The sequence below is a fragment of the Medicago sativa genome, chromosome 5 (genome assembly GCF_051527215.1).
Source record: "Medicago sativa cultivar Bolivia chromosome 5, Bolivia_mono, whole genome shotgun sequence".
Lineage (NCBI taxonomy): Eukaryota > Viridiplantae > Streptophyta > Magnoliopsida > Fabales > Fabaceae > Medicago > Medicago sativa.
The window spans coordinates 65,626,227-65,644,451 of record NC_140753.1 but is presented as its reverse complement, the minus strand read 5'-3'; the positions used below and the strand labels follow the sequence as shown (position 1 = coordinate 65,644,451).

The 18,225-nt window shown below is 31.7% G+C and overlaps 2 protein-coding genes across 4 annotated transcripts; both read left to right on the top strand.

The window, feature by feature from the left end:
- Positions 1-4,942: 4,942 nt before the first annotated feature.
- On the top strand, positions 4,943-10,700 carry LOC146924083 (uncharacterized). 2 transcript variants are annotated; one of them, XM_085709114.1, is made up of 9 exons: positions 4,943-5,674; positions 6,462-6,677; positions 6,982-7,164; positions 7,369-7,590; positions 7,798-7,914; positions 8,013-8,156; positions 8,799-8,900; positions 9,225-9,293; positions 10,052-10,700. In XM_085709114.1, the coding sequence occupies exons 1-9, from the start codon at positions 5,384-5,386 to the stop codon at positions 10,283-10,285; spliced, it is 1,578 nt and encodes a 525-aa protein (XP_085565240.1). In that variant the 5' UTR covers positions 4,943-5,383; the 3' UTR covers positions 10,286-10,700. The 2 variants fall into 2 exon arrangements, with proteins under 2 accessions (XP_085565240.1, XP_085565241.1); XM_085709115.1 differs by lacking the exon at positions 4,943-5,674 and adding an exon at positions 6,025-6,034.
- A 4,051-nt stretch (positions 10,701-14,751) lies between these two features.
- On the top strand, positions 14,752-17,717 carry LOC146924082 (uncharacterized protein At2g39920-like). 2 transcript variants are annotated; one of them, XM_085709118.1, is made up of 5 exons: positions 14,752-14,921; positions 15,067-15,207; positions 15,570-16,014; positions 16,632-16,817; positions 17,157-17,717. In XM_085709118.1, exons 2-5 carry the CDS (start codon positions 15,150-15,152, stop codon positions 17,356-17,358), a joined length of 891 nt encoding a protein of 296 aa, XP_085565244.1. In that variant the 5' UTR covers positions 14,752-14,921; positions 15,067-15,149; the 3' UTR covers positions 17,359-17,717. The 2 variants fall into 2 exon arrangements, with proteins under 2 accessions (XP_085565244.1, XP_085565243.1); XM_085709117.1 differs by lacking the exon at positions 14,752-14,921 and having other exon boundaries at positions 14,925-15,207.
- Positions 17,718-18,225: the final 508 nt, after the last annotated feature.

The window sequence follows — 18,225 nt, the reverse complement described above, 5'->3', positions numbered from 1 at the left end:
TGCACTCATTAGGGTTTCGTTAGTTTCCATCTAAGTATAGAAATAACATGTTAAAACATGCTAAATTCAATTTAATAAAAGTTTTAAAATGCTTTGTAAAAAAAAAGTTTTAAAATGTTGTTTCTAATGTAAAAACTTATATTTTTAGCTTCCTTGACAGTTTGACCTTTTTTTAAAGAGATAAACTCTACGATTTTCATTTTACCTTTTTTCATTTTCTTCATTCACGGAAAATGGTGGTTTTAGGTCAATTTTTTTACTTGGAATGACCCACGTGCATATTATTCTCGTCTATTCATTTAAATTTAAATTAAGTTACAATCTAATATTGAGTGGCATGCTAAAAAAATATCTATTTCTTTAGGCAAAGAGATAATATTCTAAAATATCTTAATATTAAATATTTAAAACTTAATATGTGCAAACCTTAATTGTTTTAATGAAATTATTACTTTTTATTTGTTGACCAACTTATTATACCTTATTATTTTCCTATAGGCAATAATTCCGCACCATTCTCAATAATTTTGTGTGCATATTTATATTTGAATATGGGTATAGTATTACAATTTACAACTATTAAATTTATATTTTTAAAATATAATATCTCAAGCATTTTTTGTACGAATTTGGGGGACATATATATAGACAAATCTATAAAAAAAATATATATAACGGTCATCGTCCCAGAAACACTAAATTTTATTTTTTTTTGTAAAAATAACAGTCATGGTCCCAGAAACACTAATTTTTTTTTTTTTGTAAAAGTAGCTAAATTTTAATTTTTCAATATTTAAAATAAATATTAAATAAGTGTGATAAATATATTTTATATGGTAGTCCCGTGAGCTTAGCTCAGTTGGTAGGAACATTGCATAATTTATGTAGGGGTCGGGGTTCGAACCCCGGACACCCCACTTCTTCACATTTAATTTTAATTGTGTGAGCTCCAGCCACGTGTGAGCTCCAGCCACTAGGCTACTAGACCAAAAAAAAATATTTTATAAGGCTACGATCCTTTAAAAATACTTGTTTTAAGGAAGGAATCCTTTAAAAATACTTGAAATATTATATTTTATAAGTTTAATATTTGTAATATTATACTCGTATTCATAGATAAATATGTTAGGAAAATTTGTAATATTATACTCGTATTCATAGATAAATATGTTAGGAAAATTAATGAATATGGTTAAATTTATTACCTAAAAAAATATGAAGGCATAAAAGTTAGTCAACATATCCTTCAAAAAAAAAGTTATTCAACATATGAAAAATATATATTCAACATCATTAAAAATAATTAAGGTTTGTACATTATTAACCTTTAAATATTTCTAATTATGATATTTTAGAAGATTTTCAATTTGCCTATAAATAAATATACATTTTTTTAACATACCACACTCAATATTAGATTTCAACTTTAATTTTCGTTGCAAGCTAATTTTTTTATTTATAATGGAATCTCTTTTGAAGATTTTCTTGAAGCTTGTGTTTTTAGTTGTTGCTATTGCATGTGCTCTCATTGGCAATGTACAAGGTATACCACCTTGTTGTCCACATCCTGGTGTAGAATGCCAACCAATCCATTGCCCTAAGCCCCCATGTTGCCACCCTCTATCTAGTGATACAAATCCCTAAAAGCTTGCAATATTTCTGTTGTTATATTACCAGTCATGTTTGTATTCGAGAAAAGTTCATAACCTATGTAGTAATTGTATGAATAAGACTGGTTAAAAAATTATAATATATTATTATATATTATTGTTTGCAATTGATGTAGTTATCTTGTTCACTACATACATATCTTGATCATGTTGGATTTATTTTTTTAAACAGATTATCGATAATCAATTGTTATAATTAAATAATCAACTTAAAAACCCAAATGTGAGGAGTGAAAATGTGAGAATGAGTAGGCACAAGATCTAATTAAATTTTAAACCAGTGGATCGATTCAAAAGATTCCTCACCAACCGTCTTAAAAGATTTTGTGTAAGAAAAATGTTGAATCACTTAACTATATCGACCAATTCCTTTCGCTCATTACAACATGATTCTCGTGACATATCTTTGTTTGGTGTTCGTGAAAATTGATATCCTAGTGGCCAGATTCACAACTATCAATAGAGATTAACTTTCCATTTAGAGAAAAGTGTAGTCAACAATCTAAAACTTGTTTCTCAACCCTAAATCTCAAACTTGTTCGTTAATTATTGAATACTCCCTCCAGATTGAAATATAAGCAAAAATGATAGTTTAAAAATTGGTGTATATGGTTTAAAATTCAGTCCACACACATCAACTTTTCAACTATCCATTTTGTTTATATTTAATTGCGGAGTAGTATGAGTTTTTGAATTTGTGGAGTTTTTGAATTTTGTTCTTCATTGTTGTAAGGTTTGTTTTTATGAGGTGAATAGGACTTGTTCGGTAAGATCCAGGTTGTTAGTCTTGCGAGTCTACATAAACTAAAAAGGAGTTCGTAGACTCGTATGAGTGTATGGAAAATTGAAATTGATTTTAAAAAATATGTAAACGACACACACACTAATCACTTCAAAATAATATTTAAGCTCCACCTAAATCAACATTGTGTTCACCACCACTTTCCACATCCTTATTACCAACATCAGCTTCCACAACATTGCGACTCACAACATGAGAACATCGTTGATGAAGGGAGAAAAAAAGGACGTCAATGAATGCGAATTTGACCTTAATTCTTTCGTTTGAGTGTTTTCGTTTCTATATTTGGAGTGAAAATGAAAAAGAAAAGGGGATTTTAGGTTTTTTTTCTTTTTCAAATTTTGCTTAGTTTGAGTTTACCCATATACTCATAAAATCGTCATATACTCACAAATTTGTACGAATCTACTACAAAAAGTGATTCTATATGTGTTTTCACTCCTTTTTGCCTTCTAGACTCGTACGAGTTTACGAGTCTACTCACGAGTCTGACAATCATGGTTAGAGCTGCATACACCTCATTTCTTACGGCTTCTTTTAGACTACCGTTTTAGAGGATGTATTTACTTTGTACTCTTCATTAGTTATTCATTGTAATTCCTCATCCTATAAAAAAAAACCTTTATCAATTAATTATTTTTCTTTGTCATTTTCCAAATAATAAAATGGAAATGATGGGGCATTAGTTAAGAAAACCAATATAAGATGTTAGTGTCAGTCTTTCTGCTAGTGTAAATAAATACACCCTTTGTTAAGAATAGTCCATCAAATTAAAGAAGTGGATTTTTGGAGTTTTAGAATATATTTTGCAAACATTCAAGAACACAATATAGCAAGCAATTCTATAAGATTTCTTCATAAATCCAACAATCTTTATCAACATCAAAGGGGGAATGTTGTCTCCCACCGATCAACTCACATTCCTCCGCATCGTGTTCCTGCCCAAATTAGAGGTAGATGACTCACCAAAATTCTTATTTATACTCGTGGTTTGTCATTGCACGTCCCACTCAGTACCATGGAGACAATCAATATCAGAGCCAAAAAATGACTAGGCTCTGTTTGGTAAACCCAAAAAAAGAGCTTTTAGCTCTTAGCTTATAAGCTCATTTGACAAAAAAAGCTCTGTTTGGTAACACAAAGACAAGAAAAAGAAGCGGGAAAAACGCACATTTGAGTCACACACTCACACTCCCTCAAAACAATGAACTAAGAACCGCATGTAGGATCCAAGAATCCAGGTTCTTCTTGAGGCACTACCATATGTCGTATCAGATGTTCCATCCTCATTATATGCTCAATAGAAAGTGACGGCAACTCTAAGAACACAATTGACAATTACAATCATCATTACTAGGACTTTGTTTGGGAGTTTGGAGGGGATGGGAAGAGAAGACTTTGGACAATTGAAAATACTAGGCAAAATGGTAAAATCTTTTGCATTTTTTGAAAGAGGAACTATTTAGAGAATGATAATTAATGTTTATGATTACTATATTTTTAATTTTAAGAATATTATATCAACATAAATTGAATTTGAAGAATTAATATAAACACTCCAAAACCCTAAACCCAATACAATTTTGAGTAATGTTAGCAACACTCTCTTTTGAATATTCTCTCTAATACTCACTCTATTATTGATTTAAATCATTCTTGGTCTACACTTTAAAAATTGAACCTACACAAAGTGGTGGGACATACATTGATTTCATCCGATAAAACAGTGAGTGTTAGAGAGAGTGTTGAAAAGTGAGTGTTGCTAACATTCCTCTACAAAGTTTGAGTTCGCCCAAAGGAGGAGTTTTATATCTATACTATATATAAAGAAAACAACCATTTCCGGCTCTTTTGGGTTGACTTTTTCTCTTTCTAAAAATGTTCTCAATTTTCAATACAAATAACACATCTAACAAATAGATAAGAATAAATTTAAATATTAAAATTAAAATGTAACAAACACAAATGTCCAATTTTTTGTCTTTATCATTTGATAAAAAAAAGTGTAAAACTATATTTGTAACAAACACAATATTCATACTCAAACGATAGTTACTACCAAAGTAATCAAAACCGGACCGGACATTAAACCGGTGTAGGTATGGCTTCAGGGTTTCAAGGTTCAAACGGGGTTAGACCGAGGTTCAACCGGATTTAAAAATTAATGTTTATTTTATTATATAATTTCAAAAAAATATATAATAATATAGTAAGTAATCCAAAAATAAAAAATTAAGTGGCGCTATGTTGAATTTGCACACATTAGTCTATTTTCTTTCTTTCAAAAATACGTATTTCTATGTTTTTTAGCTAGTACTACTAATAGTAATTTATGATAATAACAACAAAAAAAAAATCAACATGGGCTTCTTTTACAAGCCCAATCCAGATAGCTTTGCATCTCTCTCTTGCGTTAATCTTTCTTCTTCTCCTATTTTTTTACTTCTATTGTACCTTCAATAATACTCTCATGGAAACATAAACAGAATAATTTGCTTTTCCTTCCTTGTTTTTCTCTCTCAATCTCTGTCCATAGAAACCAATAGGTCTGGTTTTCCTTCTCTTGTTGAGAACAAATGAGGAGTAATTGATAAATCATGGAAAACTAAAGTCTGTACAGATTGACAACTATTCGACATGATTTCAATCCTTTTTTCAAATAACAAGGAAAAAACACGGTCAGACCCATAGAACCGCCTGAACCGCCGGTTTTCCGGTTTTGACGGTTTTCCGGTTTATTGTATCAGCGGTTTTTTAGCCATCCGAACCGGATTGGAGCGCGGTTCCCGGTCCAGCCGATCCGGTCCGGTTTCTACAACTTTGGTTAGGTTTGACACTGTATGAATGACCGGAGCAAAAGAGGAAGAAGCCATAGTTTGAAGCATTTGTTCCGAACTTCAAAAGCTCACTCATGGCACTCTCACACACCACCCAAATTCGAACCTTCAATGCCCTCATCCCTCAAAATCCAACACACCCTTTTCCTTCTTCTCATCTTTCCTTCTCTTTTCCCTCTCACTTCACCTCCAAATCCCTTATCGCCACCACCAATACCAACATGTTCCGAGCTCATTCCGGCGACTTTGAACTCTCTACTTTAACAGCTTTATCTCCGTTAGACGGCCGTTATCGTCAAAAAGTTCAAGAATTAGCTCCTTTCATGAGTGAATATGGTCTCAATTACTTTAGGGTCATTGTTGAGGTACACCCTTTTCTTATTTTCTCATTTTTTGATGGCCCTTTTGCTTAAAGTACCCTTTTTTATTGTTATGTTTATGGTTTATACACGAACTCAATTTCTATAGGGTCATTGCGGAGGTACCCTATAGTTTTTTCCTAATTTTTTGATACCCTTATGCTTAAGAGCTTAAAGAACTGTATAATGTTATGTTTGTGTTCATAGATGGAGTGCATTACTATAGGGTCATTGTTGAGGTACCCCATTGTTTGTTCTTTGATTTTTTTCACTATCCTTTTGCTTAAAGAGCTCTTTTTTATTGTGCTTCTAATGTTATGTTTGTGTTTATATGGACTCAATTACTAGTATAGGGTCATTGTTGAGGTACCCCATTATTTATTTTTCTTGTTAACGGAAGATTAAAGATAATGTAAATCGCAAGCAATGGAACATGATCGTTTGTTCACACAATTCGGTCAATTGTGCCTACCTTTGTGACTATAGAGTAGCTATAGTTCTGAATATTACTTGAGTGGATTAGGGTTTACAATGTTACAAGCCATACATACAGTGGATTAGGGTTTACAATGTTACAAGCCATACATACAGTATTACAGTCCAGACTAGAATAATATCCCTGAAACGTACCGTGGGATACGGAACCTTTGCCAGCTCAGCTCCCCCACCCCTTGTCATATTTCCGTGTCTATATATGTGCCATATTCAACAGATTTTGGATACCCGTTTGTTTAAAGAACTATTTTTTTTTTATTGTTTTTCTAATGTTATGTTTGTGTTTATGTTGTTATAGATTAAATGGTTGCTGAAGCTTGCTGAAATTAGTGAAGTTACTGAGGTTCCTGCTTTTAGTGAAGATGCTAAGTCTTTCTTACAAGGTTTGATTGATGACTTTGGTGAAGATGATGTTAAGGAGATTAAAAAATTTGAGAGGATTACGAATCATGATGTTAAAGCTGTGGAGTATTTCTTGAAACAGAAGTGCCAATCAAATGCTGAAATTGCCAAGGTTGCGATTCACTTTATGTTATTTTTTTGTGCTTTGTCATTGTACATTACTTTCTGTTTGAGTTTTGGGTCTGTTTGATTAACAATTTAATGAAACGCTTATCATATAAGCGCTTATTGATGCAATGTTTCCATAAACTATCATGGAGAACTTGTGAAAATAAGCTGAAAACAGCTTATGTACATGTGATCAGATGTTCCCATAAGCTATCACAAGTTCTTATATCAGTAGATAAGCTCAAATAACTAATTCAAACAGACCCTTGATGGCATTGTGTAATTTTTAAACAAATATTTTTCAACAGGTGCTTGAGTTTTTCCACTTTGCTTGCACATCTGAGGATATAAATAACCTTGCCCATGCTTTGATGCTGAAAGAAGCGATGAATACTGTTATATTTCCTGTCATGGATAAAATAATCAAAGCTTTGTGTACAATGGCCAAAGACAATGCCGATGTTCCTATGCTTTCTCGCACTCATGGCCAGGTAAGCTGATTCGTTCATTATTACTTGATTATTTAAGAATAAATGTACCATTGTAGATTGTAATATTGAGATATTGCAAATAATGCTGACTCAGCAATTATTTCAGTTCGTTAGTATTATTATTCTTCAATTTTATTAGTTGCCAGATTTTCATTCTTAAACCGTCTTGGTTGAACTTGGTGATTTTCCTGTGATATTCTTCAGCCAGCTTCACCAACAACTTTGGGGAAGGAAATAGCAATATTTGCTGTGAGGCTAAGCAGAGAAAGGAAGGAACTATCTCAGGTTGAGATTTTGGGGAAATTTGCCGGTGCAGTTGGAAATTACAATGCACATCTTGCTGCATATCCTGATGTTAACTGGTCTTGCATTGCACAAGAGTTTGTACAGTCTCTTGGATTAGGTTTTAATCCTTATGTTGCTCAGGTGTGTTATCAAATTTTTCTTATTTTTATTTCCTTTTGCTCTATTCTGGTTTAACACAGTTTTACACATATATAGTTATATCTTGAGTGCGTATAAAATTGAAGTTAGCACTAGGAGATCAGAATCATTTAATCATACATACCGATTTGTTCACAAGATGGTAATTTCATGATTCCTTCTGATTATATTACTTCCCTTGGTTAACAGATTGAAACCCATGACTACATGGCAAAGATTTTTCATTCATTCATCCAATTCAACAATATATTAACCGACTTTGACAGAGACGTATGGGGCTATATATCTTTGGGCTACTTTAAGCAGGTGAGTTTTCTAATACATTATCTATGACCAGAGTGTCGCACCCTACTTTTTAGCAAAACAACAATCGTTTTCATTTTTCATAACTGGTTTTTTTGCAGACCACTAAGGCTGGGGAGATCGGGTCTTCAACTATGCCTCACAAAGTGAATCCCATTGATTTTGAGAACAGCGAAGGCAACTTAGGTGTGGCTAATGGAGGTTTTTCTCATCTAAGCATGAAGTTGCCGATTTCACGTTGGCAGGCAAGACTTACTTTAGTTTGATTTGATTTTAATGTTCTTTGTTTTATTCCGATCATTATGTGTTGGCATTATTCTAAACTATAACACTGAGAAGATTTTACAATGAGTTTAATTTTGATACACTGTATGACTTTAGAAGTAGTTATGATTAAAATCAAATATTTTTATTGATCTGACTATCATGGTTGATTTTTCGTGTAAAAAATCTTAACTCTGACATTGTATGTAAATGAAATCCTTTTACAATTACATCTTCTGAAAGTGGTTAGTATAGTTTTGTTTAATAATGTGTGTGTGCGTGCGTGAAAGAGTAACCTAAGCTATCCTAGTGTATGGACCTTTTATCATAATTTAGAGTAGGTGATAGTCTAATTGTGTCAACTGCTGATACAAACAAAATTCAGACCGAATTGTCATAAAAGAATATTTTATTGAAATTGAACAGAAAATGGAAAATATAATTCTTCCCAAGTGTTTTCTCTTTATTTCTAAACTGCTCCTTTCACACGAAAGCTATCCCATTACAAATTAAATCCCTCTATTCTGTTTTCCCCTATTTATCTCATTGATCCCTTCTAAGTTCTCAATAGCAAGTGGAGCTTAGAAGTAATACTTTTTAGTTTGTGCTTTTTTGTTTTGCAGAGGGATTTGACTGATTCAACTGTCTTAAGGAACATGGGTGTAAATTTTGGTCACTCTCTTCTTGCATATAAAAGCACACTTCAAGGAATTGGGAAGCTTCAGGTGTGCAATCCAACATTTGATTTGTGCTACTTTTTTTTTTAGTTTGTGCATAATTATCTTTTCATGATAATAAACCGTTATGTTTATATTTATTATTATTATTATTATTGCTATACATTTTGTTGCCCCAACTGTCAGATTCATTGTAGTTAATATACTGTTTATATGAGGAGGATGTATGTACAGTGTTGCAGTCATTGATTATTTGCACAACTACAGTACAATTTTCTTGTGTTTGCTTATAAATCTGGACAAAAAACAGTCAGCTTTCGCTTACACATTGAGCTTTCTTGTAAATGTTATAATTAACAATTCACAATTTAGGTCAACGAAGCTCGCTTAAACGAAGACCTGGACCAGTGCTGGGAGGTGCTTGCTGAACCAATCCAGACGGTATTTATATTCTTCTGTCTTTACATTTTTATCTAGTTTAATCTTTTTTAGATTATATTGAATGCCTTAAATATATTTGTGACTTGAGTCCATGGATATGCTTCAGTGCACGATGTGTGGCTGTTTACTTGGTAGAACAACATTAGGAGAGTTTTTTTCTTAAAAGTTTACTAGCTGATGACACATTATGGGGGAAAAGGCCTCTTAATCTAGTTTAAAATTTTATTAAATACTTCCACAACTACAAATACTAATCGAGTCAATTATTGTTTTCAATATAAATTTTGCAATGATACTGATGTTTTAGGATGGAATGTGTTCAAATGTGCTTTTCTTTGATGCCTTCATTTAGGACTTTTCATGGTTCACTTCACAAAGGAAATCAGATCGTTGTATTAGTTTGGTAAAAGTAAAACTAAACCAAACTGTTAATGGTTTGTCATGAACCGAAATGGTATAAAGGTTAAGTGCACCTGTTTCGTGGTTTCTTGAACCGAGCTGATTCTTTGTGAACCGAACTGTATGAAATTGCTATTCTTAACTGATAATTAAAACAGTTGAAGAAAAACCAAAAACTGAACCATATTGAATATTATAACTCTAAAAAAAACAATAACCGAACCGAAGGGAACCCAGCTGTGACAGATAGTTCACAAACTAAACGGTTTTTTTAACAGCCCTACCTTTTGTTGTTGCTTGTTGCTATTAACCTTTCAAAATCCTGCAATAATAATATAGTATGCAAATTCTTTATTTAGGTTATGCGGAGATACGGTGTTCCCGAGCCTTATGAGAAGTTAAAGGAGCTAACAAGAGGAAAAGCAATTACCAAAGAGAGCATAAGAGACTTCATCGAAGGCTTAGATATTCCACAAGATGCAAAGGCCTATCTCTTAAACTTAACGCCGCACACTTACGTTGGATCAGCTGTTGAGTTGGCCAGAACTGTAGAACGTGAAGTGAATAATATTTTGAACGGAGTAATCTCATAAAATGGTTGAAACTTGAATCAGTTCTTGAGATTTTGATTAATTAGTGAGAGACTACTTTGCTGACAAATGACAATGCAATTTTGTGACCTGATACTCACCATCTATGATCATCAGTCGGTAAACGAACCTTCAGATAAGTTGTTTCATTTATGAAAAAGGGCATGATTCGGTGATTATGAAAAGCCATAGTGATGTAGAATGATATTCATGATTTAAGTTTTGACTGATAGGTAAATTGTATTGTTATCGAGTTTGTTGCAATTCGGAAGTGTTGGACCTTAATAAGAGCATAGGTCTGATAATTCAAACCATCCAGCTATGGATTGACTCCAAAATAACAAGAATTTTGAAATCTATTTTCCAAATATCTAAGGTATTTTAAATGCATTAGGAAAATTTCATTTCTCTTTTCAAATGAATATGTTTGGGATTTCAATTTCAATTATATGTGAAATGAACTGTAATTCCTTCAATTTTTACATGTTTCTGTGGTTCAATGTATTTTTACATGATTAATCAAACCTAGCCTATTATGTTGAATCAATTTTGTCAAAGGTAATTAAATAAACTTTTTTTAATTTATTCAATTATTGAGCACTACATTAGATTGGCACCGTGTTTTGAGATGAAAGAAAGATAAAAGTACAAATATTCTTAAAGCATATTATGATATCAAGATAGTATGAATGAACCTTTTTATTGTTATTCTTTGGTTGTAACTGCAGCACTGGGAATAATCTTTGTGGTTCATATTTTGAATCAACATGGCTGTCCTCCAGGCATTTTTTGTGACAGCAATTCTATAGTACAAGAATCATTATCAATTTGTTTAGATTCATTTATGTTGTTCTGACACTTTGTGAGAATGTTTAATGCAGACGTGAACTCTTGTACTCCCTCCGTTTCAAAATGAGTGTTGCTTTAGCCAAAATAATTGTTTCAAAATGAATGTCGCTTTCAGTTTCCAATGCAATAATAACTTTTTCTTTTTAATTGTATCCACCAATTAATACTCTGCACACTACTTCCAAAGTATTACTTTTAAAACTAACCAATAGTTAATAAGGATAATTTGGTAAAATAACCATTCTCTTTCTTTTAATCATTGCATTTCTTAATATGTGTGTAAACACCTAAAACGATACTCATTTTGAAACGGAGGGAGTAATATCTAGAGCAAATTTAAAAATCTATTTGAAAATATGAGCATCTTGGAAATATCTCTTATCTTTTTTTTAGAGGGGAAATACATCTTATAAGCAACATTTTTATTATTTTATTTATTTTGGGTAACTTGGACAGTTCTATTTCAATTTTGCTAGGTTGTAATTTTGCCCAATAACACAAAATTGTGCCCAATATTTCACATGGATTAGGATGAAACCATTAGTTTGTTTTTCCGACCAAATTTTAGTTTTCACTTAACTATTGAAATCTGTTTGACAAGGTCTCTTAAGTTTATAGTGAATAATTTCTCTAACCATGAGCTTTGAATTCAAATTTAATGCAACAACCGTGCAACATAATTATTCATCTCAACGAATCTTAAATTAATAATGATAAAGATCAATTAATACATGTAACTACATGTTATTTTGATTGCATGAATTGAGATCCATACAATGTTGCTCCAAGATATTAGAACTATCCAGATCCCTACAATGGTAGCTTGAAGAGCACGCAATTTAAATCCTTCAACAAACTTGAACCATCCATATTTCTTATTTTAATAAATAAAATCCAAAATAAAAACAAAGATAATTGGTGAATGCAAGAAATTCACAAAAATATCCAAGTGAAAATGTGGATTTGGCAAACATCCTAATCAGAATAAAATTCCATTTTGCAGCTGTTATGTCTTTATTAACTGATTTATGATGATGTTGATTGCATTTTGGCCTGATTGCACCAAGTGGATTGTGGAGTATGGACTATTCTTCTAGCATTAATACAACTCTTTGTTTTCTTTTTTAAGGAAAATTACATAGGACTCTTGGAATCTAGAATCTAGCCCCTACTTCCTTTACCCCACCATTGGAGCCTTGCCAAGTGGCTCTAAAGTGTAATAATAATTTCAATGTTCAACGCAAGCTTGTGGGAGCTACCTATCTAAGACATCGTGTCATATATACAGTTTTAATTTTATTCTTATCTACTTCATAGTATTAATTAATTTCATTTCCGGACAATGATTAGCATTTTTAAGATTAAGTTATTAAAATATTTAGAGGAAAAAAAATAGTAAAATGTAGTCAAACGATTTTATATTTTAAAAACGAAATTACATAAAATTTTAGATTTGAATACGAGTTAATGTGTTCGGTCTACGAATACGTGTTGTCGATTGAGTTAAACTTTACATATAAGAAAAATGATATTTGTATAATTATTTAGTGACAATGTTTATAACAATTTTCTTTCTCATACTCACATTATGTTTTTGTTTTCTCTATATTGATTTAGTTTTTGTATCTATACCTATTTTTCTTTACAAATTTATAGTTGTCTAAAAAATTATCTTATAAATGGTTGTTCAATACACTTATATGATTTAACTAGGTGGAAGATTGTTGGAGGTCGGCAAGGTGAGACAGATACACAGTTTTATTTATTTTTTTTAATAAATGAGACAAGTATATATATAGTTAACAAAACATAGCATATATGTGATGGTAGTACAAGGAGGAGAATGGTACTCGTGGTGATGAATAATTGGAAGGCTAGGAGTTAAGTGCTGCCAAATGCTTTCACACAAAAAAGAAATTCACAATATGTTGCCTAGTTTTATAGGTGTTGGGATATTGAGGTATTCTTGCTTGGATACAAACCCAAATAAATATATTTGTGCACACACACAAAACCAACAAAATATAAAAGAGAATAAAATTGAATAATGCTAATTGATGTGACTAAATATTTTACTTAAATTTTGTTCATGTAATGTGAGAGTGCCTAAATGATATTTATTTGTGATTGTGTCCATACAAGATTTTCTCATGTTTCTAGAAGTAAAAGGTTTTCACATTTTCATGACATTTTTACATTTTATTACAGACAATTACAACAGTTTACATAACTCTTGCATGTCTTTTATGCGGTGTTAGTGTATGTTTGGACCAATGACGAGTTCCGTGGCATTGTGATTTAGTTGAAACTTTAAATCCAGCTATCAATTTTTTTACTTTAATAAATCAAATCCAAAATACAAAAACAAATATTATTGGTAAATTCATGAAATTCATTAAGAAAAATCCAAATGAAAATGTGTGATTTGGCAAACATCTTGATCATTAGAATTTATTCCATTGTGCACTTGTTCCGTCTTGGTTAACTTATGAATGAATGAATGATGTTGATTGCATTTGGAAGGTAACTCCACTGATTGCACCATGTGGATCTAGACGTGTGGACTATTTGTGCATTATTTATAAATTATTGTTATAAATTACAAGTACTCTAGAATACCTACACTTCTAATAAAAATTCGGTGTCCGATACATACCAATGTCCGACAACAACACATGTAATTTTGTTTAATTAATTCACTTTGTCAATTTTTAACCAATATTTACATGTTTATATCAATGTCGTATCTGATGTTCGTTTACGTGTTCGTATCAATGTTGTGTCAGATATCGTTTTAGTGTTTTATAGATAAATTACACAGGACTCTTGGAATCTTGAATCTAGTCACTACTGCTTGCTTTACCCCACCATTGGATCCTTGCCAGGTGGCTTTAGGTGTAATAATATTTCTTGTGGGAGCTACAATCTAGAGTCTAGATAGTAACTAATTTTTTTTTTTTTAAGGAACTAATATTGTTTTTATTTCTTATCTATATCAGATTAATCATTTCCGGGTAATGATTACTGATTAGTATTTTTAAATATAAAGTTAATGATTACTATATCGTCAAAAAAGAAATTAATACTTACTATAATCTTAGAGGAAGAGAACAGTAAAATTTTGTTTTGAGAAACACTATAGAAGTAGAAGAGTTTTGGAGTTTGACAATTGAGGCAAAGACATAGTAGGGACTATGGTTTTAACGAAGTAATTATGTCACACAATTTTTTTATCTCAAACGATCGCAAATGAACGGTCAAGATTGTTTTATATTGATTTTGTTCTTGTGTAATCTAAACTATTCTATCCCAGATTAATCGTCGATATCAAAATATCCGCATAACTGTGTTTCTCCCATTATAAGATTCTAAATAAGTTTTTTTTTTTGTTACAAGATTCCAAATAAGTTGAGAAATGGTTATAGAATTTAGATGATTTTAGAATTTAATTTATTGACATTTTAAAATTTAATTATGGTAGTGTAGATAGGATAGCCGATTTTTTTTCCTATGTATGCTAGAATTAAATATGTCACTAACCAATCATGGAAAGGCACGTTAAATTCAAAGGCTTAGCTGTACATTATACTATTTAGACCATAATCTTTCATCCATAATTCACTTTGTCTATGTCATCATCATATCATATAATAATAATGTCTGTCCTAGGTGCTCTTTCCCTACCTTCCCAAATCACCGGCTTAACTGCACACATGTTCACAACATGGCTGTTTTGTTCATGTTGTGTTAGAATCTTATTGGCATAAATATAACAAACAACATTATTTGGGTCAGTGTCCACTCTTTTTCTTCCACCTAAATTTGTTTAGTGCAATTAATGTTGTCTAGGACTAGAAACTTTTATGAGTTTTGTTCATATTTTTTCAATGAAACTGAAGGTTATGATTAATGACCAAGTTTCTCTAAAATTTCAGGACACACCTTGGATTTCTTGAAGCAAGTTTTTGGTGTTATTTGAATTGGATCCTAAAGATAGATTAAGCTTTGGAGTGTTATTATGTCTGCTTATGGCCATGAGCATATGTATTCTACAAGGAGTCTCTCAGCTGGTTCTGGTATGATCAACAATTATTATCACCTATATGGTAGATTCTGCTCATTAACGATTCATCGTTTTAGTCTTTGAAATTGTAGGGGACGAGGAACTCCATCGTCTAAATCAATGAAATTGAAATTTTTCGATCATACTAGTCATTTTGGATCAGTCGATATAGCCAACTAACTGATCTAAAAAAAAGACTAGTATAATCGAGAATTTTCATATGCAAAAGTCATTTTGGAGCCTGCCCTATAGTTTTAAGGTCTAAATTAACTATGTACTCGTTCTTAATCACACGATTCGAGCAAACAGAAATTAATTGTTATTAAAGTCTAATTTTGATTAGTATTTTTGGTCTTGTTTTTTTCTTGTTCACAGAGATGGGGAGTAGTTTTGTGCTTGAATCAGGTTTCTACATCACATCATTTTCTGCAACAATCTTCATTGCTGGATTTGCTGCTCTTGGACTTTTATTAGTCACTCTGCTAGTTTCAATGGCAATGATGCTACAATCATGTCAAAACAGCAATGCTGGAATTATTGAGCTTAGGAATATAAATGATGACTATAGTTATTGCAAAATTCATTCTCTACATGCTAAGCTCAATAATTTGGACGAACATAATGTTCCTAACATTTGTAAAGACCTGTCTTTACAATATATCAAAGGTGGTCAATATGCAAGAGACTTGGATTCAACCAAATCTGTGATTGAGGATTACTTCAATGGTGTTAAACCATCAGAAGATGGTTTTGATGTGGTGTTGATAGACATAGATAGCCTTTTTCAATGGAATCCTCATTCTTCCAATTTGTTACTAAGGTAATTTTATCATTTAAGATTTGGATTTTATTTCTATTAGTTTAGTTTTTTGGGATTTGGATTTCATTTAGTCGAGATGGCTCATGATGTATAGTTTTAAATTTGTGTTTGATATTTAATTTATTTTCTGTACTCAAAATCCATATTAATGTTCGATTTGTCTAACCGTATAGATTCTTGACTGCGAGTAATTCGGATCCCCGTTTTACAATATTAGTAAAGAAAATTCTACTTTCTTGTGTTATTTATGATATCACATTTCACTACTTTGAAAATGTAATTTCATATAGAAAAAATTTGAAGACTTGTAATCTGAATCTTCATGAACTTTGTTTATTGTATTAGCAGATCCTCTATCCATTATGTACAAGCTTAATTCTAGATAATGTTAAGTATAGATAAATGCTAAGATCTAGGACAGCTGGAATGTTTGTGTCTTAATAATTTTTTACTACAACTTGCATTAGTTTACTAATTTTCATTCATGCTATAGCAGCTCAAATGTAATTATTGTACATTTTTTATGTAGCTAATCCAGATTAGTATACTAATCTGCACATTTTGTTAGCAGTAACATGACAAGGTTTTCTTTTGGTGTTGGATTTTCATTGTAACAGCATTAGCAATTGTATTATCGACGCAAAGAATTTAAAGCGCGTGCTTATGTTAAGAATATACAAGAACCTTCAAGCTAGTGGTTGGTCTATAATTTTGTTATCAAGAGAGTCAGGAACCCACCAAAATGTCACCATCAAGAATCTAGTTGATGCTGGATTTAGAGGCTGGTCTTCATTGATGATGAGGTATTATGTTCCACCCATATATCCTAGATAATGGTTGGAGAAAAACCACAAATGTTGTTTTATAGATATCTAAGGTGTCTTTGCTTTATTGTTTATTTAATTATTAATTACTATGAATTTAATTATTTTTAGTTAAGATTATATTCGATTACAAAGTACATGTTTGGATTGACGGTGTGATTGTCAAAATCACATTGAACCACCGTGATTTTGCCAAACTCATTGTTCATCCACAAAGTATATGTGACATGTTTACTAGTATATTGCTACACTTTGTACCAAACATACACAAAGTATGTGAGAACCACATTTTAAGCACCAATATGTTCTATTTTGCAGAACAGTAGATGAAGGTTCTACCAAAGCAAATGAATATTTTTCTAGACAAAAGAATGTGATACAGAAAAAGGGTTTCAGGATAAAAAGTATCATAAGCAGTCATGTTGATATTTTGACTGTTACAGATGCAGATACCGGAATGCGAAAGTTTTTGCTACCAGACCCTATATGTGACATGTTTGAGCCTCAGAGGAGAGCATAGGTGCTGGATATATATTAGGTTTTATCCTAGAGTTTTTGGTTCGATAAATATTTTTTGTATATTACGAAAGAGGTGTGTTTGCGTATGTTTGGGTGAGCGTTTTGCCACCGCCATGGGACAGTGACATACCTTTTTACGGTGATTTTCTAAGCTACAAAGTGTAGCTTCCACGTCAATGTGGTGTTCTTCCGCCAGTTCTAAAGGTTTTGGACGCGGAACCAAACTCATACTTTGTAAATTTGATTTTAAATGATCTCAATTTTGTAAAATAATTTTTAGTTAAAAGTGTACTTCAAATAATGTAATTAATATTTGCAATTTTTCCTAATGTTTGTATTTAAACTTAAATGGTTGCATAACTTTCAATTTGCATATGTGGATATTGAAATGGATTGTCTGCAAGTAATCCAAAATTTGAAATCCAAGAACACATGCATGACAAAATATGGAGAATTAGTGAGAAGTGTAGAGAACTACTAAATCTGAATCACAACTGCGGGGCCAATTTCGTTAAGAGACAAGCTAATCGAGTGGTTCATGAGTTAGCTTGGGCATCAAGCTTTTTTGCTAATCGCCAAAGTTTTTATTATTTTCCACATTGTATTGAGACGGTTATTATTAATGGAATGCATTAAGTTTACTTCCGTATAAAAAGTGGCATTAATAGTCATTTACAATCAAGGGAATTTAAATTTGGGTTTTTGAGGCTACAAAGATAAACGCCTACAGTAAAGAAAATTCTTAACGCTACGAAATTCTCAACTTTCTCCACACAATGCCACTCTTTGCAAAACAATGCGAGACTAAATCCACCTCTTCAAACCCAACACAATGAAGGTGTTGGAGGGTGCAATAAAACAAACCAAA